The sequence below is a fragment of the Camponotus vicinus genome, unplaced genomic scaffold (assembly GCF_025532165.1).
Source record: "Camponotus vicinus isolate PSW18456_S1 unplaced genomic scaffold, iyCamVici1.0 SCAF_9, whole genome shotgun sequence".
In the NCBI taxonomy this organism is placed as follows: Eukaryota; Metazoa; Arthropoda; class Insecta; order Hymenoptera; family Formicidae; genus Camponotus; species Camponotus vicinus.
Window position 1 is genome coordinate 1,493,637 of NW_028141981.1, and position 21,424 is coordinate 1,515,060.

At 34.8% G+C, this 21,424-nt stretch overlaps 2 protein-coding genes across 2 annotated transcripts in view; both read right to left on the bottom strand.

Annotated features, from left to right (window-relative positions):
* Positions 1-14,911, bottom strand: part of LOC145977530 (uncharacterized) — a 68,167-nt gene extending 53,256 nt beyond the window's left edge. Inside the window, exons 1-2 of the mRNA XM_083109623.1 lie at positions 14,636-14,911; positions 13,987-14,032 (exon numbers count right to left, since the gene is read on the bottom strand). The gene's annotated coding sequence lies outside the window, so the exon portion shown is untranslated. The remainder of the gene's footprint in view (positions 1-13,986; positions 14,033-14,635) is intronic.
* A 3,896-nt stretch (positions 14,912-18,807) lies between these two features.
* On the bottom strand, positions 18,808-20,616 carry LOC145976797 (uncharacterized). Its single transcript, XM_083108209.1, has 2 exons — positions 19,933-20,616; positions 18,808-19,354 (listed from the first exon to the last, which is right to left on the bottom strand). Exons 1-2 carry the CDS (start codon positions 20,502-20,504, stop codon positions 19,210-19,212), a joined length of 717 nt encoding a protein of 238 aa, XP_082964335.1. The 5' UTR covers positions 20,505-20,616; the 3' UTR covers positions 18,808-19,209.
* Between the last annotated feature and the right edge of the window lie 808 nt (positions 20,617-21,424).

The following is a 21,424-nucleotide window of genomic DNA, read 5'->3' on the forward strand; positions in this document are numbered from 1 at the left end:
TTCCCGTTTCATCGACGTTGACGATCCAATCGCTAGCATTTTCGGAATTTTTTTATTTCGCGAAGCCTATTCGCGCGTATCTTTAGGTATATTGACGCTGATCGATAAATAATTCCGAATCACAATTTCTTTACCGAGCAAACGTTTTACTTCTCGCTATTTACATGACACACACGAAGCAATGGAGTTTAATTTTCGCATATTTTATCCGCCAATTAGACGCGAATGCTTGTTGCTCGGGCACGTATCGGGGAAGCTACGCAGCGTGTCTCTGCGCCGTGTTTTCTCATGCGAGAAACTGCAACAGCCGAATTGCAAGCTTATTCCGCGAACGAACCCCGCCTCTCCTGCAAACCGTGCGTGCACGAAAATTAAATTGCGTCTTTCAATGAAAAAGGACGCTTTTTTCCTGCCGCGAGGAACCGAATCGAATAACTGCCGAGTGGCAAAAATGAATGGAAAGGAAGAGAATGAGAGAGAGATAGAAAGAGAGAGAAAGAGAGAAAGAGAGGGAGGAAGAGAGAGGAAAGGACAAAAGAGAATCTGCCGAAATTATCGTTCATCAACGGAGCGCTCATAGGAGTCTCGTGGGAATCCGCGCTCATCCGCTCTTTGTTGCATAGCAATTAAAATTAGTGTTGTTAATTACGCGCCGCCGCTGCGGCGCCTGCGACGCTTGTTAGCGCGCGAGGGCGCGGCGAAAACTGCCAAAATTAAACGCAGAACAAAACGTAATGCGCCGCGTCTAATGGCGCGGGTGCGTATGCGAAGCTCGCCGTTTTTTCACGCAACGACTACGGCCTGATTTAGATATAACGGCGCGAGAGCGCCGGGAAATATTTTCGGAACAAAGAGAGGAGAGAAAGAGAGAGAAAGAGGGCAATATACGAGAGCAAATATTTAATCAATGTTTACATCTCTTTTCTTACTTTAAAAACTTTTAATTAAACAGCAAATTGATAGAAATATATATTTATGTAGCCTAATATAATTCCCCAATGATACTATTGGGCGAATATTAAATTCAATATAAAAAACTGAAATTTATGAAACAAAAAAATCAATTTTTAATTAAGACGATTAATCTCACTGTTAAAAATTTCACGATACTAAATAGTTTTCTAATGAGATTGTAAAAGTTAAATATTGCAAAACATATTTAAATACATGTACACCTCGTCGGTCCTGCCGATCAAACGATATACTTTCTTTGATTGTATAATTCTCGGGTTCTGTTTATTTTACAATGACAGAGTTTGATTCTATAATTTATAGAATCGGCGTAAAATACTTTCAGATAGGGAATTCTCAGGGGGTTATGTCCCTTTATTTATGATCGTACGCGTCCGTCATTATTTATGTGGCCATAAATAAATTGAGAAACCTCCGATCGCGTTCATCTATCAACGGCTAACCTTTCACCACTTCTTGGCACCCACTGGGCCATCCACGTCCAAGTGACATTAATCCGGCAACCGTCTTCACGGCTTTTCCTCGCGCGGTACGACAATGTCGAGTCCTTACATGCCGCAGATCGCCAGTCACGAAGACCACATGATGAGGATCCAGCACAAGGAAGACAGCGCGTTTAGGAGTGGCGCCAATCGGATACTTAAACTTAATACCTATGGACAGTGATCTGTTACTTGATTCTAGATGTACCATTTTACAACTCGCGATCAATATGCTGCGAAGGAAAAAACCAAGAATAAAAAAAGAATTCATACGCGACTTAATAATCAGAAAAAGTCTATTTATGCCGCATGATTTATAGCAATACTGTATTTATAAAATGATAAGCGGTATAAAAATTTTATTTTAATTTTTTTATTTAAATTTTAAAATGAAAGATAAATGATATAAATATGCTATTAAATATATGAATATGTATTACGACTTGTTTTATATTCCTATTATGAGGTAGTCAGGCAAGAAAGAATACAAAAAGTAAATATACGATCGAATAATAAGATGCACAAAAAAGAGAGAAAAGCAATAAAATTATATTGATAAAAAGGAGTCTATCTATCGCGATATAAATTAACAGACCTTTCACATTAATTTGATCCCGCATATACGCAAATTGAATATTCATTCGAATGCATTATCTCTGCGATAAGTTTATTATAGCAGATTCGCATAATTATATCTACTATTTAATTATATTCTCCAACTGCATCTAGCAGATTTTATGCGTGGTTTATTTACGATGCAAAAGTCAGACTAATCATGACGTTTATCACCTCCGCGTATTGTCGCGACGTATATGTCGATTTTATTTATTTTACTAGATCTGAAATTTATATCTGAAAGACGCATAAACTCGAGATATTAATTTAATTGCTTCTGTTAAATAGCATTCTCATAATATTTATACGAAGCAATGCTTCTTTATCATTTAGATAATATTACGAAAAATTAAATTAGCCCCCTGCTGTGTTTAAGAATGAAACAAAGAAATAAGTAACCGATCCGAATTTCGTAATGCGGTCAAAATTATTTTTCTTCGATCCGACACTTATGCGGAAAGATCATATTGCGGGTAACTAATCCGAACAATCTTGCGGAAAAGCGTGCAGTCTCTCCTCCCACCGATATATTTGTTAAACAGTTGCGTAAGTATCTACAAACAGCGTTGTGATTGCGGTCACGTGGCGGCTCGCATCGCTCAAACGGAAAGTAAAACAGCGAGCGTACACGCCCCGGAGGGTGGTTTCTCTGAATGGCTGTTGATTGTAATCATCGGGTGTAAGTAATGCCCGCACGACGCCATTATACACCGGCGTAAATTCGGCTCTGGAGTCGCTCCAAAGTACAGTCGCGTCGGATATGCGTACACGTGCGTGCGTGCATGCATGCGTACGTACCGTGTCGGTGAATCCCGAAACCCTCCCCCTCCCTCTTCCATCCCGACTCGCCGATCGCGTAGGAAAACACGGCGAAAATCTCTCTTTAAAACAAACGTCCGCGTTTCCACCCGCTTGCCCGCCTGGAAAATCGTTACACGAACAGTTTATTTAAACGACTGCACGTCCATTTGTAAGAAATTAATGGCGGTGAATTCATGGAAAGAAATTGCTGCTAGAATTTTACGCGCGAAAAATCGCGGATATTCCGAGAGATATGTGGATGTAGGATTTTCATTCGTATTTTTCAAAGTCTTTCCTAATATTCTTCTTTCTTAGAAATGTGATCATATGTAATACTTTACATATATATAAAATGAAGAGATTTTCTCTATTTATTTATTAATAATATTACTGGGGCATATTACATTTCGCATTATGTAGCAATCGCATTTTGTGCCGAGCGAAACTCCCGACGTACATTATATAAGGTGTGCGCGTGTGCGGCGCGAGATCGACTTCCTGGCAATAAAATTTCGTCGTTACGATCTTGCCACTTGCCGTACGCGCTGCAATCAATCCTAATAAAACGTTCGTTTTCGTTACGCCGAGCGCGTATCGCCATTCGTCGCTTCTCTCCTTCTCTCTCTCTCTCTCTCAGCCTTCCATCGATAGGTGTGACTGTCGCTGTCGCTGTTTGAAGACAAATATCTAGAGACCGTAAGGCAGATCGAATGTGTTTGCCGAGCAGAAACACGCTGTCAAACTAGGTACGGAGCGGTTTGTCTCTCGGTACACGAGAGCCCGATCCTAATTGGTCGTCGACGGTGGTGTCTCGTCGCTCCTGAAGCGCCGCTCCGTAACTCCTTGACGCTTCTCGCCAAATTGAACGTGTATGCTCGCGCGGCAAATTGAGGAATTGAATATTCATATAGTTCCGGACCGACTCCCACGCACAAAGGTGAATTCAATTACGCATGATTGCCCAGCCTCTCCTCTTATTTCTCTCTCACGAGGCTTCTCCCCCTCTTCCTCCTCTCCTCGCTCGTCTCGCACAGAGCAGTTAGGCCAATTTTACGCTTATTGGTACGTAAATACGGATCAAGCCGTGGAAGTCTCTCGCCTGTGAAAAGGTGCAATTCCACACACATCACACACCGCATGCGACGAGCATTTTAAGGTACGTATTGACGTCAAAGCTATCTATATACGATCCGATGGAATCAGAGAATTTCTCTCTGCGCGATGACTAATCCGACTACGTGTCCTCAACTGATTGGAGGCTGCAAGATTCGAGATACGACGTTATATATACAGATTACATCAAAAAGACACGCACCTGATGAATAATACACGTGTGTTCTTGGATGAAAGAACGATAAATTCGATATATTTTTCTTGATTTTTGTTAAAATAATAAATTATTAATCGATAAAGAAATATTTATAACGTACCATTCAGAAATTAAATTGGCAGTTAAAAATCGAGATAGTGATAAACATGAAAAAGATTAAAGATTTCTGATGTTACGACATAGCATGTAACAGTATCTTTTAACGGACATTATGTACAATTCACGATGCTACTCGTCAATTCTTCCATTATGAGAATCATGGGAGTGTCGACATTGTAGCATGTCCTTTATGATCGTACAACACCTAGGGTCATGATATTCCTGGCCCTCTCTCAAAACTCAATTTCGCACCGTTTTTCGGACAATGTGCGACGCGAAACGATCTGCCCGTTATTCTCTCTGACGAGCAGATCGGAAATAAATGGAGGGAGCCGCGCTGTGCTCGTTAACGTACTAATAACTCATCAGTTTTACGACTACGAAGGTGATGGCTCTCGGATTTTAGGGCGACATGCATCAGCGATTATCGCAGGTGCTACGATAAAACAGGCCGATGAACCGGCCTATACGTGAATCGTATTCTCTTCTCGACCAAATCCCGCCCCGAATTCCGTCAGGATTGCCGGATGTGAGTTTATTACGATAAAATACGGCGTACAATACGTATTGTGAATAGAAAACGTTATCTTTCTAATAGCGTTATTTCGTGCGTGTAAAAATGCCATGACATCAGATTGTCTCATCATTTAAAATTACCTTGTCATTCTCGACTGTAGAAATATATGCTCTAATATAATAAAATTAGAAATATATATATGATATTGAAATAGGAATTTTCATTTTAATAGTGCAATAAATTAATATTTATAATATTTAAAAATTAATATTTGCAATAAATTAATATTAATAATTAATGCAATAAATTTGTCGCATAAGGAATAAGATAATTATTATTTTAAAAATGTATAAAAAATATAAACTCTAGTGACTTGAAATAACGAATTTCTTATTACAATAAAGTAAAACGTATACAAATTTCTTCTGCGTGTTTAGAGTTCGCGACCTCAATGTCTGACTCAGCTTTACGAAAGTTCACGTCCGATACACTCTAGATTCCTGACCGCGTCAACGATTTAAATCTTGCATTTATCGGTCATTACATTATCGCGAGTATAGTTTGAGTGACACGTTCAATGACACCTCTCGCTTGACCCCTGTCGATCGTAAAACTAGGCGTCGCGGCGCGATTTCATCGACTCGGGGCAGCCGGCGATTCGCCAGGGATCACCGGGCACTTCGATGTACGAAGACCGTAATACGAAATAAATTATAACCGTGATGCAGCGGCATAATGCGCCGACCGAGTTATAAGGCGCGCGCGCATCGTCGTCGTTACTTTGCATCGGTAACGCTGTGCGATGTTAATGACGGGCGTGATTTCCATGAAATACTTTGCAGAGCGTGTCCGATGGGATTATCATATCATATTTTTTTAGCCTTTTCGCTCTATTTTTCGCGAGACAATTTTTTTCGTTGAAATTGCGGCGAGACGTGTAACGCGGTACGACGGTGTTAATGAGGCCGACGTGATATAATTACCGGTCGAATAACACATCGGGAATCGTAATACGCGATTTGTAATTCGTGGCCGAGCCAATTGCGGCCGAAATTTGCATTTAATCCAACAGCAAACGCAATTTGCGACGAGTGCAATGTCGCAACTGTAATCGATATGACGGGCTGATTGATATGGACGATGATCCACATCGCTATTGCCAATTTATAACTTTCGCTTTGGAAATATAGCAGATGTATGTATTTTTTATTCTCTGTAACTTGTATAAAAAATTCCACAGCAATATTATATATTTTTTTTGTATATCGCATGTCGGTTGAATGATAAATTATCGTAGGTTCAAGGGTTGCAGTGAAATCTGGCGTAAAGCAGTATTACGGGAAAGCCTCTTAAATTTTAAGCGAAAGCCCGTGCCAAGAGGATGCGAAGCGGTACATTGCCTGCCAACGTTTAAAGCGGGAATTAAAACTTGCGGAAATCCAGCGGATCCGCACGGAAAAATGTACACGCATATCCACAATGAGAGCTCCCCGCCGTAAACGAAATGAGACGTAAAATCTCGCGCGCACGATACGCCCCTTGGCTCAAGTTATTTCGATAATGATCGTTGCGCCCGCTAACGTTATAGTTATCACGCGTAGCATTTGCCGGTTCGAGAATTATTGCCGTGTTGTGATTCCTGCCTTTTTCTCCGGTCATTCTACATTCGCGGTAAATTTCATTGCCCGTCGCTACTCACGCGATCTGATGATAAATCGACCGTACGAGATATTACAATCCTCGGCGGCGATCTTTGCGATTTCCGAAACAATTTTATTGTGTACCGAGGTACGAAAAATACGTGCAATAATGAAATTACTAGTTAGACGATATATAGGAGAAACAGAGCCGGATAGATTAAAAAAACTACCGATCACAGTAAGACGTAACGATAAACGCTACGTGCCGTTATAAAACTCTCGCAACGCGGAAATTTGAATCACGATTGTGATTAATCGCATGCCTATTTCCAAGTACTAACAATAAGCCGAAGTAGGTAGATGAGATGATGAAGATATATGAAAGATTAGTCACGGTAAATCTATCAGCGTGTTACACGTGTGTAGACTGTTACTTTAAGAATAGAATTCGTCTTAAATTAATATACGAAGACGAAGTTTTTACATTCACGCGTTCTCTTCCCAAATTAGCAATATTATTCATACATTAATTTATACATTGAGGTCGCGAACTCTAAACACGCAGACGAAATTTGTATACGTTTTACTTTATTGTAATAAGAAACTATTTCGTTAATTCAAGTCACTAGAGTTTATATTTTTTATACATTTTTAAAATAATAATTATCTTATTCCTTATGCGACAAATTTATTGCATTAATTATTAATATTAATTTATTGCAAATATTAATTTTTAAATATTATAAATATTAATTTATTGCACTATTAAAATGAAAATTCCTATTTCAATATCATATATATATTTCTAATTTTATTATATTACGTGATGCATAAAGTGGTGCAAAGATGACGTAGTTCAGACATGAATAAACATGACAATCGTGAAAGAAAATACAGGTCACGTTTGCGAGCGTAAAACATCGACGTAACGTCTAATGTAAAGAGAGCGAATGTAGATGACAATAGAAGGAAAACGAAACAGAAATGTCCGTATATTCCATAAAGGAAATACCTGCATTACATTCTTTCGCGGATAACTTATGTCAAACTATTAAAATTTTTTTACGATTTAAATTTAATTTTGCAGAAATTACTGAGGCGATGTAACAATGTAACATGTCAAATAAAAATTTAAAAATCAGATATGCCACTTATTCAACAAAGTTATGATACACAATTTCAGACGTTATTAAATGCGATATATGATGCTCGATAAAATTAATGATACAATTAAAAAGCGATAAACTTATAGCGATGCAATATTGTACTCTTTTCTTTTCGAAAAAAATTTATTCTGCAAATAAATAGTATTGAGATTCGCGCTCTTTTAGGTTAAATAAAAGACTACGTCATTATGTGTCAATCGTCGGCGTTAAGATTGTACACCATCTATATCAATCGAGCTAAAATTGCAGCCGCAATTAAGATACGCTCGTCTACGAGGGAAGTCGATAGGCATTCCCGAGTCGCCCTGACGAAATAAAAGCGAAAGAATGAAAGTCAGAGCTTGAACACTTTTCTCCTCGCAGAAATGCGTGGCATTTCCTCGTCGCGGACGAATTCCTATTACGACAGAAAGGTGGGGGAGAGAGAGAGGAGAATAAAGAGAAAGAGAGATGGAGAAAAAGAGCTCGGATAGTGTTTTGTTTTGTCCGGCGTGTAGGTGGACATCATGATGACAGGGTAGAACATAAACGTGGGGCTCCCGAGGGAGTTACGGGACATAAAATCCTGCGTTCTCCCTTCTACGCTGGCGTCTAGATGTCGGGACTTGTCGCGACTTCCCATATAAAACGTACCCCGCATCCTTGGCCCTTCGAAGCCCTTGCTCATCAACGGTGACAGCTGATCCTCCCTTTAGGCTGAATTTGTCCTACGATCGAAGAGCCAGATTGAATCGGCTCCTCCTTCCTTCGTTGATCCCCAAGAAGGAATCATCATTGTTATTTGCGAGAAAAATATGTGCCGGTATTGACGTAAAATTAATATCACAGATGCCATGGATAAATCTTTATTCGGACATCGATATTCGAACACTGACATTATCAAATATTCCGAGAGAAATTTTTATGTAATAAAAATTATATAATTATTCTATGTATCTTTATATTATATAAAAAGATTATATACTTTTATATGATTGTTTTTTGTAAATATATTATATATATTATCCCACAAGATTTTTAATGCAAAAATAACGATGCTATATATATAATCATATCTATCTCTCTTTATATATATTATTACAAGTTAATTTGTTTGAAAAATAGCTCGGATATCTCTATCTCATCTTCTTCTTTCGAGGAAATTAAAATTGTTCTCAAGTATAGACAGATACTTTAAGCAATGTGTAATTGCGACAGCGCGTGTGTACGTGATATTAACGCGTAGGGGCAGGCCCCTTTAAACAATAATCTGTTCTGATTTTTTGTTTAATAATTCACTCAAGGGTGAATGAATGAGTTTCGCCCGCCTTATGTTCGCCGAGTCGCGCAGTAATGACTTTGTTTATCACGTCATAAGGCGTCCAGGTGAAATATTGCATCGGATTGGCGCCCGACACTCTCCGGGCTTAATTGCCACTCCATCGTCGTTTCCAAACGACTTTACGCAATAACAATCATTGTAGCACTCTCGCGCTCGCTCTCACACAGGTGTACGCAACACAGACTTACACGCACACTCGCGCGATCGACCGCACGAACCCGCTAATGCTTGTACGGACCGATTCCGTATACCTGCTCCTCCAGACGGCGGAGTTCATCGGCAAATTGAGCTGACTCACGTCTTCCCGTTACGCCACGTAAATGCGTGCAGTGTGCACACACTCGGATGGTGTAATCTTTTTCTTTCTAAAAGGGTGTCACAGCCATGAATCAGAGGCACGAAACGCTTATCCTCGGATTTCTGTCGATGATAATAATTATCACCGAACGCGCAGTTAGACAGAGAGCATGTAATTGTGAATTTTTACAAAATTGTATTATCAATATCGTAATTGTAAATGCATCTTGACAATAACGTAACACTGTTTTATTTTCGAATCTAGAATTTTTGCGTTAATAATTTCATTTAAATAAAATTTTAATTAATGTTAAATTGAAGAAACTATACATTTCCGAAAATAGTTCGACGGGTTCCGATCAGAGAAAAATAAAGGAAGAAGACGGGACAAGCACACGTTGTGAATTCGACCACGTGTGCCGGTTACTCATGCACGAGATATGCAATGTATGCAAATCTCCCCTGTCCGATTGTTATGCAAGATCTACGATAGATCTATGCTAATGGAAATCGTTAATGCATCCACGAGGATCCTAATCGGGTGCCGATAATCTCGCCGCGGGATCGCGAAATTAAAATACGCGCGCACAGGTGGGCATCGCGTGTACGCTGTTGGTCCGAAATTTGCGTGACGTCATCTTGCGTGGAGGACCACACGGTGTTTCCGGAATTTTTTCCAAAGATAATGTTTCGAAAATGAGAAGCGAAAAAGGGATGCGACGAGTAACTAACTATATGTTTGATAAACTCATACAATTCTAATTTATTTAACAAATAACATTCAGAAAATATAAAATTATTTTACACGCAACAATAACAAACTTTCTACGATATATATAGTAACCGATAATAATTTTTACAGAAATAACAAGTGCGTTTATTAATTTTTTTAATCATTTTATATTAATTTATTGCTTTATAATCTTTTGCGTAAAGAATGAGAATTAATATTTCACGTCCCCACATTTTTCTTCAATATTTTAAATGTACTAGAATTGTATCGTTCAATCTAATCAGGAGCCATTTTGACAATTAAAGGAGCTTATATAATAAATTATATTACGTCAGGGATAACGAACAGCAGAAACTGCTGCTCTACCTGTTCGAAAAAGCGTCGAATCACGTTCGAAATAATAAATCCGGTAAACGACGTAAATCCCGAAGCGTATTAATGTAAATTCATGCGAACGGGTCCTAATCGCCTTCGGGTACACCTGCGCGCGCCATATGGTGTTTTCTATTCCAGGACCACGATGTATACAAATAGAATATACAGGGCGCCCCGGCCTCGACCCCACCGTAGGTGAATTTGGAAGCGACTCCCGACCCTCAACCCCAATCATTGTAGCGCTATAGCTAGACGGATTACGAGCTATTATCATTCCGAAGTCGAGGGGTGTCCGCTGCGCGGTCAGGAAAAACGCGAGCATATGTTTAATAAGTTCGTATGGCGTTTCTTTTGGCCCTTCCGGGAGAGAGTTAACCACGTTGACACATGATAATTAACTCCAAGTAATTGGAAAACTTGGCTCGAGACTAATATGTCATCGCAATTAGTATTGTACGAGAATTTAATTTGATAAAAGATCTAATATAAAGTTCACGTTAGCAAGAATTTAAGATATTCTGGAAAAATGTTTTACTAATTCTTTGAAGAATTGCAATCATGGATTCAAATTTTTTTCATCGAAAGAGGTTTCTCTGCTCTTTTGAGTTTAATAAACGTTTTTTTTTCCCGGAAGAAAAGAACATAATAAAGGAGAAACGATTCTAGTGCCGCGTCAGGGTTTTAGAACATATTATAGGCGGCAACAGAGAGTTTATTAACGCACATATGGGTTTAGTCTCGGACCTGTCTCCAGCTCAAGTCACCGACTAAGCCAGCAAGATAGCTACTGGTTTCCCGCTTGGTTGATCCTGTTCACGATGCTATTCGAATAAAATAAGTTTCTCTGACCAGAACGAAAAGGGAGCCGAAAAGAAAGGAAAGAAAGCGGTCAGGTTCGGGCTGCTGTAGACGGATTCTAATTTCTATTTTGACCGTGATGTTGCACGATCTCTCCGTGAAAAAGATTAAACCGATGTTAATTTGATTATAAAATATTCTATATATACCGCGTATAAATAAATATCGTATAAATAAATATCTAACTTGTATACCTTTTTGATGTACCGAAAATGATTAAATATTAATAATTAAATAATATCTATTATATATTTAATATTTTAAATTTTAAGTAAATATACAGAGCAGAAAATATATATAAAAAAGATGTAAAATATCTTTTATTTATATATCAATCATATGAAATGTGTACTTATACATTTACAACTTTTAATTTTAATTTTCAAAAAGGATAATCTACATAAAATATTTAAGTAAAATATTAATTTTTTAATTGTAAATATATGTAAAATGTTTTATTTTAAATATGTGCAATATAGAATCTCTTGTATTGATATGAAGGTTAATATAAGAAGGTGTTTCCAAACGGAGTCTTTAAAAATTCTGATCGTTAACCCCGTGATAAATAACGAAAGTTCGAGTGTATCTTTCGAAAGATCAAGTTGGGATAATGAGAGGCTGAGCCGCAGGTGTGGGATGAGGACCTGCTACCGGGTTACGCGATCATTGGCGTAGGTACCGAAAAATCTTGACGAGAATTTTGTTTCCTCGACGATGTCTTTGTGTATTAACTTTTTCAAAGTATTCTTTAAGTAAAAACATAATTTAACAGTGCAATAAAATATTTATATTAAAAAAACATATTCCTCTGTAGAATTGAATGATATATTTTTTAAAAGTAAAGAGATAAAATAGAAATAATGTTAGGAATCTATCGAAATATATTCACAAATCAGATGTCACAAGTCAGATTGAAAATCTGTAATCATTATGCACCGTTACTAGCGTGCAGTATACGATTGCTCTATTCCATCAATTTACCTTCTCGACTCGAGAAAGATTCATTAAACCCGAATCACAATTTTTCCAGCGGAATCGTTCGTGGCATTCGAATAAATTTTCCCGAGGTCTGTCGGTCGCCCTTACTTCCTCTTTTGTCATGGAAATAAATTTCCAGGATCGACGACGTTCAGCGCCGGGGGAAATAGCGGCTAATTGCAGACGACTTTTATACCGTCTGGAGAAGCATCTTTTCTCTCTGGATCGCATTCCACGTACGAGTACGCACACGCTCGAGGGAAAATCTTGAACACGCGCGGCCGAAAGCTGACGGAATGTAATTTCGTTCTGGCTGAAATTCTGCCAAGGAAGACGCGACCCACCTTATTGGCCCTTATGTTGGACCGGACCGCTGGATAGTGGACCACGGCATCTATAAAACTCGTCCGACCATTATTGTATGTCCTGCCACCTATCCGCGTCCAAATGTCGTACGGAGATGTGGAAGGGAATCGTGGTCCCTTTATAACATGAACCGCAAAAAAGACACAGGACGAGACGGAAGGACGATATTTCTCGTCGGGCAATTTGAAAAATATTGCGGAGACTGGAGGAAATATTGCCTAAGAGTTTATGAATTTTTCGAAGGCACTGGTTGTACACATCAAAATACGTCTGCAATTTTTAGCAGGCGCACGTTCCCTATTATTATGTGTTTCTTTTATTATTTAAAAAGAGAATAATATAGTGTTATTTATCAGAACCCCCCAAAAACTTGCTTGATTTGTATAAATATAACGTAGCTAATTTATTGAATCGCGAAATAGCGTTATATTACATCGCGTTAAGTTATGCACAAAGCGATTTTCGCGGTAAACCAAGAGCGACGAAGCTCGGCGACCTTTTAAACCTCACCCACGGAAACAGTATTTGTTCAATGGGAGGTGCTACCGTCTGCTCGTTTCATCAGCATGCCCGCGATGACGGCCGATGATGACTTTGATTCGCAAACACGGCTCCCAATTATACGGGGATGGTATCCGTACAGTAGCTGACCGTGCATTAGCTGCACCAACAATGCATTATTCAGTGTATACACGTTGCGTTGACGTATTTGCCTGTTTCGTAATATGATTGCTGCGATATTATTTGATGCGCGCGATTCAACGTATCTGGACATCGGTTCGAATTTTGCGAGCTGTCACTGACAAATTAATCCGGCCTTCTCATCGTTTATTCGCGCGCGCATAATCCGCGCCGCGATTGAATGGGAAAGAAGCGGAAGAGTAAATAATTTTTGTTGCTGCGCCAGTAACGCACGCACATCTCATATACTTTCCGTTCAGTGGACATGCGCTGGATTTTAATTCAGGGAACTTTTTTGCAGAAGAACGCATCGACTATTATTATTCATCAAGTGATATTTGTTTGCGGTGTTCATACTTAAAATGGAGATCGAAGTTATATCAATATTAAAGTTGACGCATGTTTCGTAATGTAAATATAATAATAGAACATAAATATAATAATATAAATATAAATAGCAATATAAAAATGTATAAAATAATGTGATAAATATTATTTAAACAAAATATAAAAATGTAATAAATATTATTTAATAATTGGAATACTCGCGTGAGATAAAATATTGAGATTCATTAAAATGTGAAACGGTTCTTTAACTAGAAATTAAAAATTTGCTAATTATAAGCAAATTTAAATTAATTTTTTTTATATTAATTATTATGTTAAAACAAGATTTTAATCGATTTATTTGATATAATAATCGCAAATCTATTTAAAAAATATATATATAAAATAAAAATTAGTTTTGCACTCACCGATATGAAGGACAATGGCGCAATTGTAGTATATACAACAGTTGATCTGTAAAATACAAATAAATAATTCAAATTATAAGACAATATTCAAATAAAACAACATTAAAAAAATAATTATTATGCATAATTGAATTTTCCATACTAAATAGATTTTTAATAAAAAAGCTAGATTAAGTAGAATTAATATTAAGTATTAAATAGAAAATTATTATAGTGTGACTCTCAAAAAAATAACAAAACTTTTATAAAATATGATTAAAAGAAAAATGTATTTCATGCGAGATACTACCATGTCTTTCAATAAAAATCTAATTCCTCCTTGTTTGTGTTACTTAAATATAATCTAACATTAAAATAATTATAAGTTTTAAATATAATTTTAAAATATTTTTATATCGCAAATTTATATTTTTATCTATATAAAAAATATCAATATTAGAAAAAATTCTATTATATAAATAATTCAAGTATTTCAAAATAAAATTTAGAATATATTATGTACATATATATATTTTTAAAATAATAATAATAATAATAATATAAATTATATAAAGTAGTTTACTACCGAACATAAATTTAGAACGATTAATCTCATATACATATATGCACATACACACACATACAAATATTAAATTAAATAATTACAAACCGTGTTCTATGATTGCTCCATCGTTTCTCGTTCGGGCTTCCTTCTCTCCTCTTGTTCGTCTTTGCTGGTTCTTTATGACACTCACTCGTGAAAACATTGTTAATTACGATCGCGCAATAAAATACGATAATCGCGCGACACTTTGCACTCTCAATGTTAATTGTACACGCACTCACGCACATAGATTACGACGGAAAGACAACGCGAAAGCGAGCCCATATACCTATGATTTGTTCGACACTGAAAATTATGCAGCTTGACGTGTCACTTATCACGGCAATGCCATCACTGTTGCTAACGAATAATAAACCCGGACTTTATCTCATTTTAACATAAATGAATAAATCTACAAGTTAAAATTGAAGGTAAATATCCGCGGAATGTAATATCCGAAAATATTCCCTTTGCCGTGTATACGCGATAAATTTTGATCAAATAAATACACAAACTATGCATTTTAATAGATTACGTATGTATAAAAATTTTATTTTGCTACGCAGTTGACAGTGATTAAAATATGTAATCGTATATAATAAATTAAAGAAGTTAGGTTAGGTAGTCGCAAGATTATACAAGTTCTTTCTATCGGCAATTTTTTGATCGAGAAATTCGAAAACAACATCGATTGCTTTACATTGATATAGCATGATACTAACCGAGTTGACAGTAATTATCTAATCACGCGAATAATCGCATTTGGAATCTCCTAATACTCGTCCAGCTCGCGCGAGATACGACGCACAGCGATAGAGTTACTGTTTATGTATGACGTCACGACCTTGGCATTCGCGTAGAGAGATCCGAATATACACAACGACGCGAGCAGCTCCGTGTTTATTCTTTCTCGAGAGGTGATTGCGAGCACTAGATAATATCAATGTGCCGATTTATTACGATTTATTACAATCAACGCGACCTACCTTAATCTTTAATTCTCTATTAACGCTCCTTAATTAATCTTCATTGACTCGATGTAACATATCGCGCAATATCAAAATGAAGATGCATTCGATTCGTATTTTTTGAATGTTGTCAACAGAAAAGCCGATAAATAGTTTCGCGATAATCAATAAATATGATTTAACGATGTATTTTACGCGACTAATTCGATCGATATCTATCGCGAGCAGTTGGCAAAGCGCGACACAATATTTTCGGATATTATATTCCGCGAATATTTACTTTCAATTCCAACGTGTACGTTTATTAATGTTACAAATGTAGAATCGATGAATATTTATTAATTACTCTAAAATATGCGCGCGAACTTACTTTGTAGCATCAGCGATAGATAGACGAACGACGACTGACCGCGACGAGTACAGACAAGTGACGCCAAGAAGTAAGCTGCGCTTGACATTGCGCGGCTAATTTCTTGGCGTCACTTGTCTGTACTCGTCGCGGTCAGTCGTCGTTCGTCTATCTATCGCTGATGCTACAAAGTAAGTTCGCACGCATATTTTAGAGTAATTAATAAATATTCATCGATTCCATATTTGTAACGTGAATATTTTGTAAATGAATAAACGTACACGTTGAAATTGAAAGTAAATATTCGCGGAATATAATATTCGGGAATATTATGTCGCGCTTTGCCAAATGCTCGTGATAGGAGAGGGGGGGGGGGGGTCAAAGGGTTAGGTTAATTCAATCTCTTTCCCCCGTTATTTCCTCATCATGATAGAGTGCGTGTCGCGTATGATTATAATATCGGTAGTGCCGTGCAGTGTCGCGCGATTGTTGTATTTTATTGATTAGTGCGCGAATTCGTAATTAAGTGTTTTCGTGAGTGAGTGCCGTGAAGAAGCGAAGAACGAACAGGAGAGAAGGAACAGACCCGGGATTGTGTCGATCAACAACCAAGACCTAACCTCCTCTTCCGTGCGGTGAGTAATTTATAACTTAATATATATTTGTTATTTGTAGAATTATATAAAAAGTCTCTTATTTTTTTCTTTCGTGATAATAAGCCATTTATTGTATTATATACACATCTTTATGTAAATATAAAATATATGTCTTTGAAGTATAGATATTTAGATATAAAATAATTACGCATTAAAATATATACGAAATATATGAAATATATAAATACAATATACTAAATATAAATTTTTATGTCCATATGTAAATATTATAAAATATTTCAATACCAATTTAACATTAATAATTATTTAGGTTATTTTTGTACAAAAATCAGAATTTTTATATTTAATTATTGCAGGCAAAATAATTAAGGATAATTATGCATAAAAAGGGCCCACCTTCGCACAAATGTGTTATTGACGTATGTTGTGAAGATATTATCCCTGATTAACATTCTGAAGGTTTTAGCCGGCGATCTTTATTCAAAAGTTATTAACAAATAAATGTGGAAAATATTGATATAAAGATTCTATTTTATTTGTTCACTGATTTGCTTTATTTTTAAATATGTTATAGGGGAGATCTTCCCGAGTAATTTCGTATATATATATATAAGAGTCGGACTCAAATAGTTTTGGAGATATAGGCTGAAAAAGGATAAAAATAATAAATACAAAAATAAGGTAAACCTTCGGAAAACCCATCTATATGAAATAATGGGTAAGAATACTCAATTCCTACGTATTTTTACCTCCTGAACACGACTATAAAACTTAAAAATAGCGGTCGAACTCGCAAGTCGAAGAAAAACGCAAAAAAAGATAAATTAAAGGTAAATAAAAAAAGGTAAACAATTTACCTTTTTTTTATTTACCTTTAATTTACCTTTTTTTGCATTTTTCTTCGACTTGCGAGTTCGACCGCTATTTTTAAGTTTCATATTTGTGTTCAGGAGGTAAAAATACGTAGGAATTGGGTATTCTTACCCATTATTTCATATAGATGGGTTTTCCGAAGGTTTACCTTATTTTTGTATTTATTATTTTTATCCTTTTTCAGCCTATATCTCCAAAACTATTTGAGTCCGATTCTTATATATATATATACGAAATTACTCGGGAAGATCTCCCCTATAACATATTTAAAAATAAAGCAAATCAGTGAACAAATAAAATAGAATCTTTATATCAATATTTTCCACATTTATTTGTTAATAACTTTTGAATAAAGATCGCCGGCTAAAACAGAATGTTAATCAGGGATAATATCTTCATAACATACGTCAATAATACATTTGTGCGAAGGTGGGCCCTTTTTATGCATAATTACCATAATTTTTTATTGTGAGATATTACTATCATGAATATAACATATGATGAGCTTTTATGTATTTTTTAAATGTGTATTTCTTTCGAAGGGAATAAAGTGCTCTATAAATACTAAAATTTATAATGAAGATTATAGAAGATAATAAAAAAAAGAAAAAGATTAAAAATGAATAATTTTGTATATAAATGTAAATATGGATATGCATAGTTTAGCATTAAATCTTCTATCTAAATCTGTCTAATGTATCTTAATTTTTATAATTAGGTACTAAACTAATTATTAGCTTATTAATTTTGTGTCGATAATAATCATCAATTAAAAAGATATTACACAAAAATTTTCACAATCGCGAGTATTACAATAGACATGACTAAAAACCGCAAAATATTTTGAAATTAGCGAAATAAGTTCGGTCAAAGCATAAAATATTATATTGATAAGAAGAGATAAACATATTAATCGAATATTATATATAATAAACTTTTAAGTGCGTATTGGAATAATTATAAATTAAAAAGATACAATATTATGCTTATCAAAAATATCATTTAATTTAAATATTTCCATCAATTTTACATTACTTTCACTAGACTTTCAATACAATTTTCTACGAATTGAATACAAAAATCTATCGGTTTATAAATATATTTGTTCATACAATACGTTTAAAAAACTATTCTTCTAGAATTAATAATAGATCATAATATATGATGATGTGTATAGCGCGCACGCGCGCATGTATGTATGCGTGTGTGTGTGTGTCTGGTGTGTGTGTGTGTTTCTGTGTGCGTGTGTGTTTGTGTGTGTATCTATATCTAATAAATTATAAATATAAATGATATAAACAATATAAAACAATATAAAAACTTGAAATCTTTGCTTGATAAATAGATGATTGATAAATTATATATTCGTAAAAAACAATGGATGCAATTATAATTAATTTGTTAAATTAAAAAAAAACGGCACAAAAAATGATTATTCATCAAAAACACATTAATTCTCTCACTTATTTTTTCGGGTAATGTTTTAACAAACCGTCAAACTCATGAAAGCTATCAAAAACAATGATCTAATTAAAATCAGAATTTTGCTTAAATTAACTGCTGATGGTTAATTGATGTGTAACGATATTACGATATTGAACATCTCCTTCAAGATTTATAAGTCTGTTTGTGAATTATGTTAAAAATTCTTTTCATTGTTTTCATTGTTTTTATCAATATTTTCAATGATATTGACAAGAGAACATCGAGTGTCTCGATTACAATATAATGGTACTAAAGTATCAGAAATCAAATCTAGAGACCGAACTTGTGTGTGTAGCTGTTGAAGCGATGTTATGGTGTTGCTTGGTGCAATATCACTAATCATCTTCGTCACTGATTGTATTTATCCATGAAACTGGCAAGTTCTGCCATCAGAAGCCTGGCAGATTCTTGAAGGCTGCTATCAGATGTGCCAGATGTTGGTAGCTGTTGATTGCTCGATGCATCAACTATAGGATAATTCGACTGAAGTAATCTTTTAAAACATAAAAAATGGTTGTATTAATTAATACTATAAAATAGCTTCAATTATGTGCATAATATATATCATCAAATTTTCCAACTATTATTTTTTAATGTCAAAAAATACTTTTATTATTAAAATATTATCAAAAACTTGAATATTCTTAAAAATTTGATATCAAAAAACCAAAATTTTCGCTCGATTATTTAAAAAAAAATTCTTCATAATTATATATTCACAATTTATGTGTACATAAAGTTTATATTACATAAAGTTTCACAAATTCTCTCTCTCTCTCTCTCTCTCTCTCTCTCTCTCTCTTTCTCTCTCAATTATCAAAATACTAAACTAATAAATTTTACATTTATATATATATGTAATGATATTTTTATGCACTAACCTAAGAATAAGTTAAATTGACTCAAATATATATACCAAATATTTATCGTAAATACATACTATACGTGCTAAATATCTGAATTTTATAGTTTTATATCCATGATTCTCTCTTCTTATTATTATGCAATAGTATATATAAATAATTCAAAATAGGTAAATTAATAAAATTCGATTTTTGCCGTTTTTCTTACCCTTGTGGTAGTTTTTCCAAAGGTACATCGGGTATACGGTTATGAACTTGGATCAAATGCTTTAGCATGATGCACAGATTACTACGTCGAAACTGATGATTACATTGCTTACACAATCTTGTTCTTTTGATCGATTCTGTAGGTCTCCGAGTCACTTCATAATAGTCTTCAGTATTCCTGTCTCGCCAGTTTTCAAGATAATTCCAATCAGTTATCGTAACATTATGATATACATATAAGTGAGATTCCATATCCGACCCTTTGGATACTCGAAGTAATATATTGTTATATTCATTACAATATTGGCACTTTATATTACCATTTATACTATCAGTTGAGCATTGCACCCTTTCAAAGTGTGATTCCCAATGTATTACTCTTCTGTCTATATTATAAATATCCTTATGAGTAGATAAATGTTTCCTCATATCTTTTAAATTGACACTACGTATTCTATGTCTCTCCTCTTTACCACAAATATCGCATACCGACATACTTATACTGTTATCTTTTATCGAAAAATAATCCCATACCCAACTTTCGGAATTACCTCCTTTTCGTACTGTCGACATGATATCCGCTATGTATCACAGATCGTGTATTACTAAATACAAAATGAGAATTTAAGGAAAAGTACGAAGAATATAGAAACTGGTGTCTAGAAGAAAAAAGGAAAGGTCGCGTAAAGACATATGATTGTATAAATACAAATATTGCTAGACTATCTAAATCTGCCTAACATGCCTGCTTTGTGTGTGTATTGATTTAATAATATTATTTTATAATAGGTGAAGAAATTCTCGTCAAAGATATCAATATTTTTATTTATACCGTGGGTAATTAAAGCCGTTAAAAATTAAAATTACAATACGCCCTTAAAATCGATAACGTAACATTTTTAAAATTTGCTTTTAAAGTTATATATCTGTTATTGAATTTTTGAACCTATTATTAAACTTTCAGCTTGAATTTTTCAATATCCTGCCTTTCAATATATAATATAATAATATTTAATAAAGATTAAAACAATAGAAATACAATAATTAATATTAAATTTGTGATTCAATATTCTCAATTTAATAATAAATTCTCAATTTAACAATTTTTATTTAATCATTGTATCATTAATATATAAAAATTATTACTTTGTTAGAATTTTTAATTAAAGTATTCGTAACAATTCAAGTCTTTAATTATTATTCGGATTAAAAAATTTTTACTCGATTACTTATACAGTATGTCTGATTTAAGTGGATACGATTAATTATTTCGTAGAAAATTAAAGATACAAAAAAATTGTTCAAACAAAAGTTGTTTGGTTACAAAGGGGACACAATATGGTGCAATTGTTTTTTTTGTGAGTGGAGGTATAGAGTATATCTCAAAGTCATCTGAATTTTTTTAAATGGAATGCTGGATTTTTTTTATTTATAGTATAATAGCGGTTGTCAAGACGAGTACAATGACCTATAATTAAAGGTCACTCGAGGTC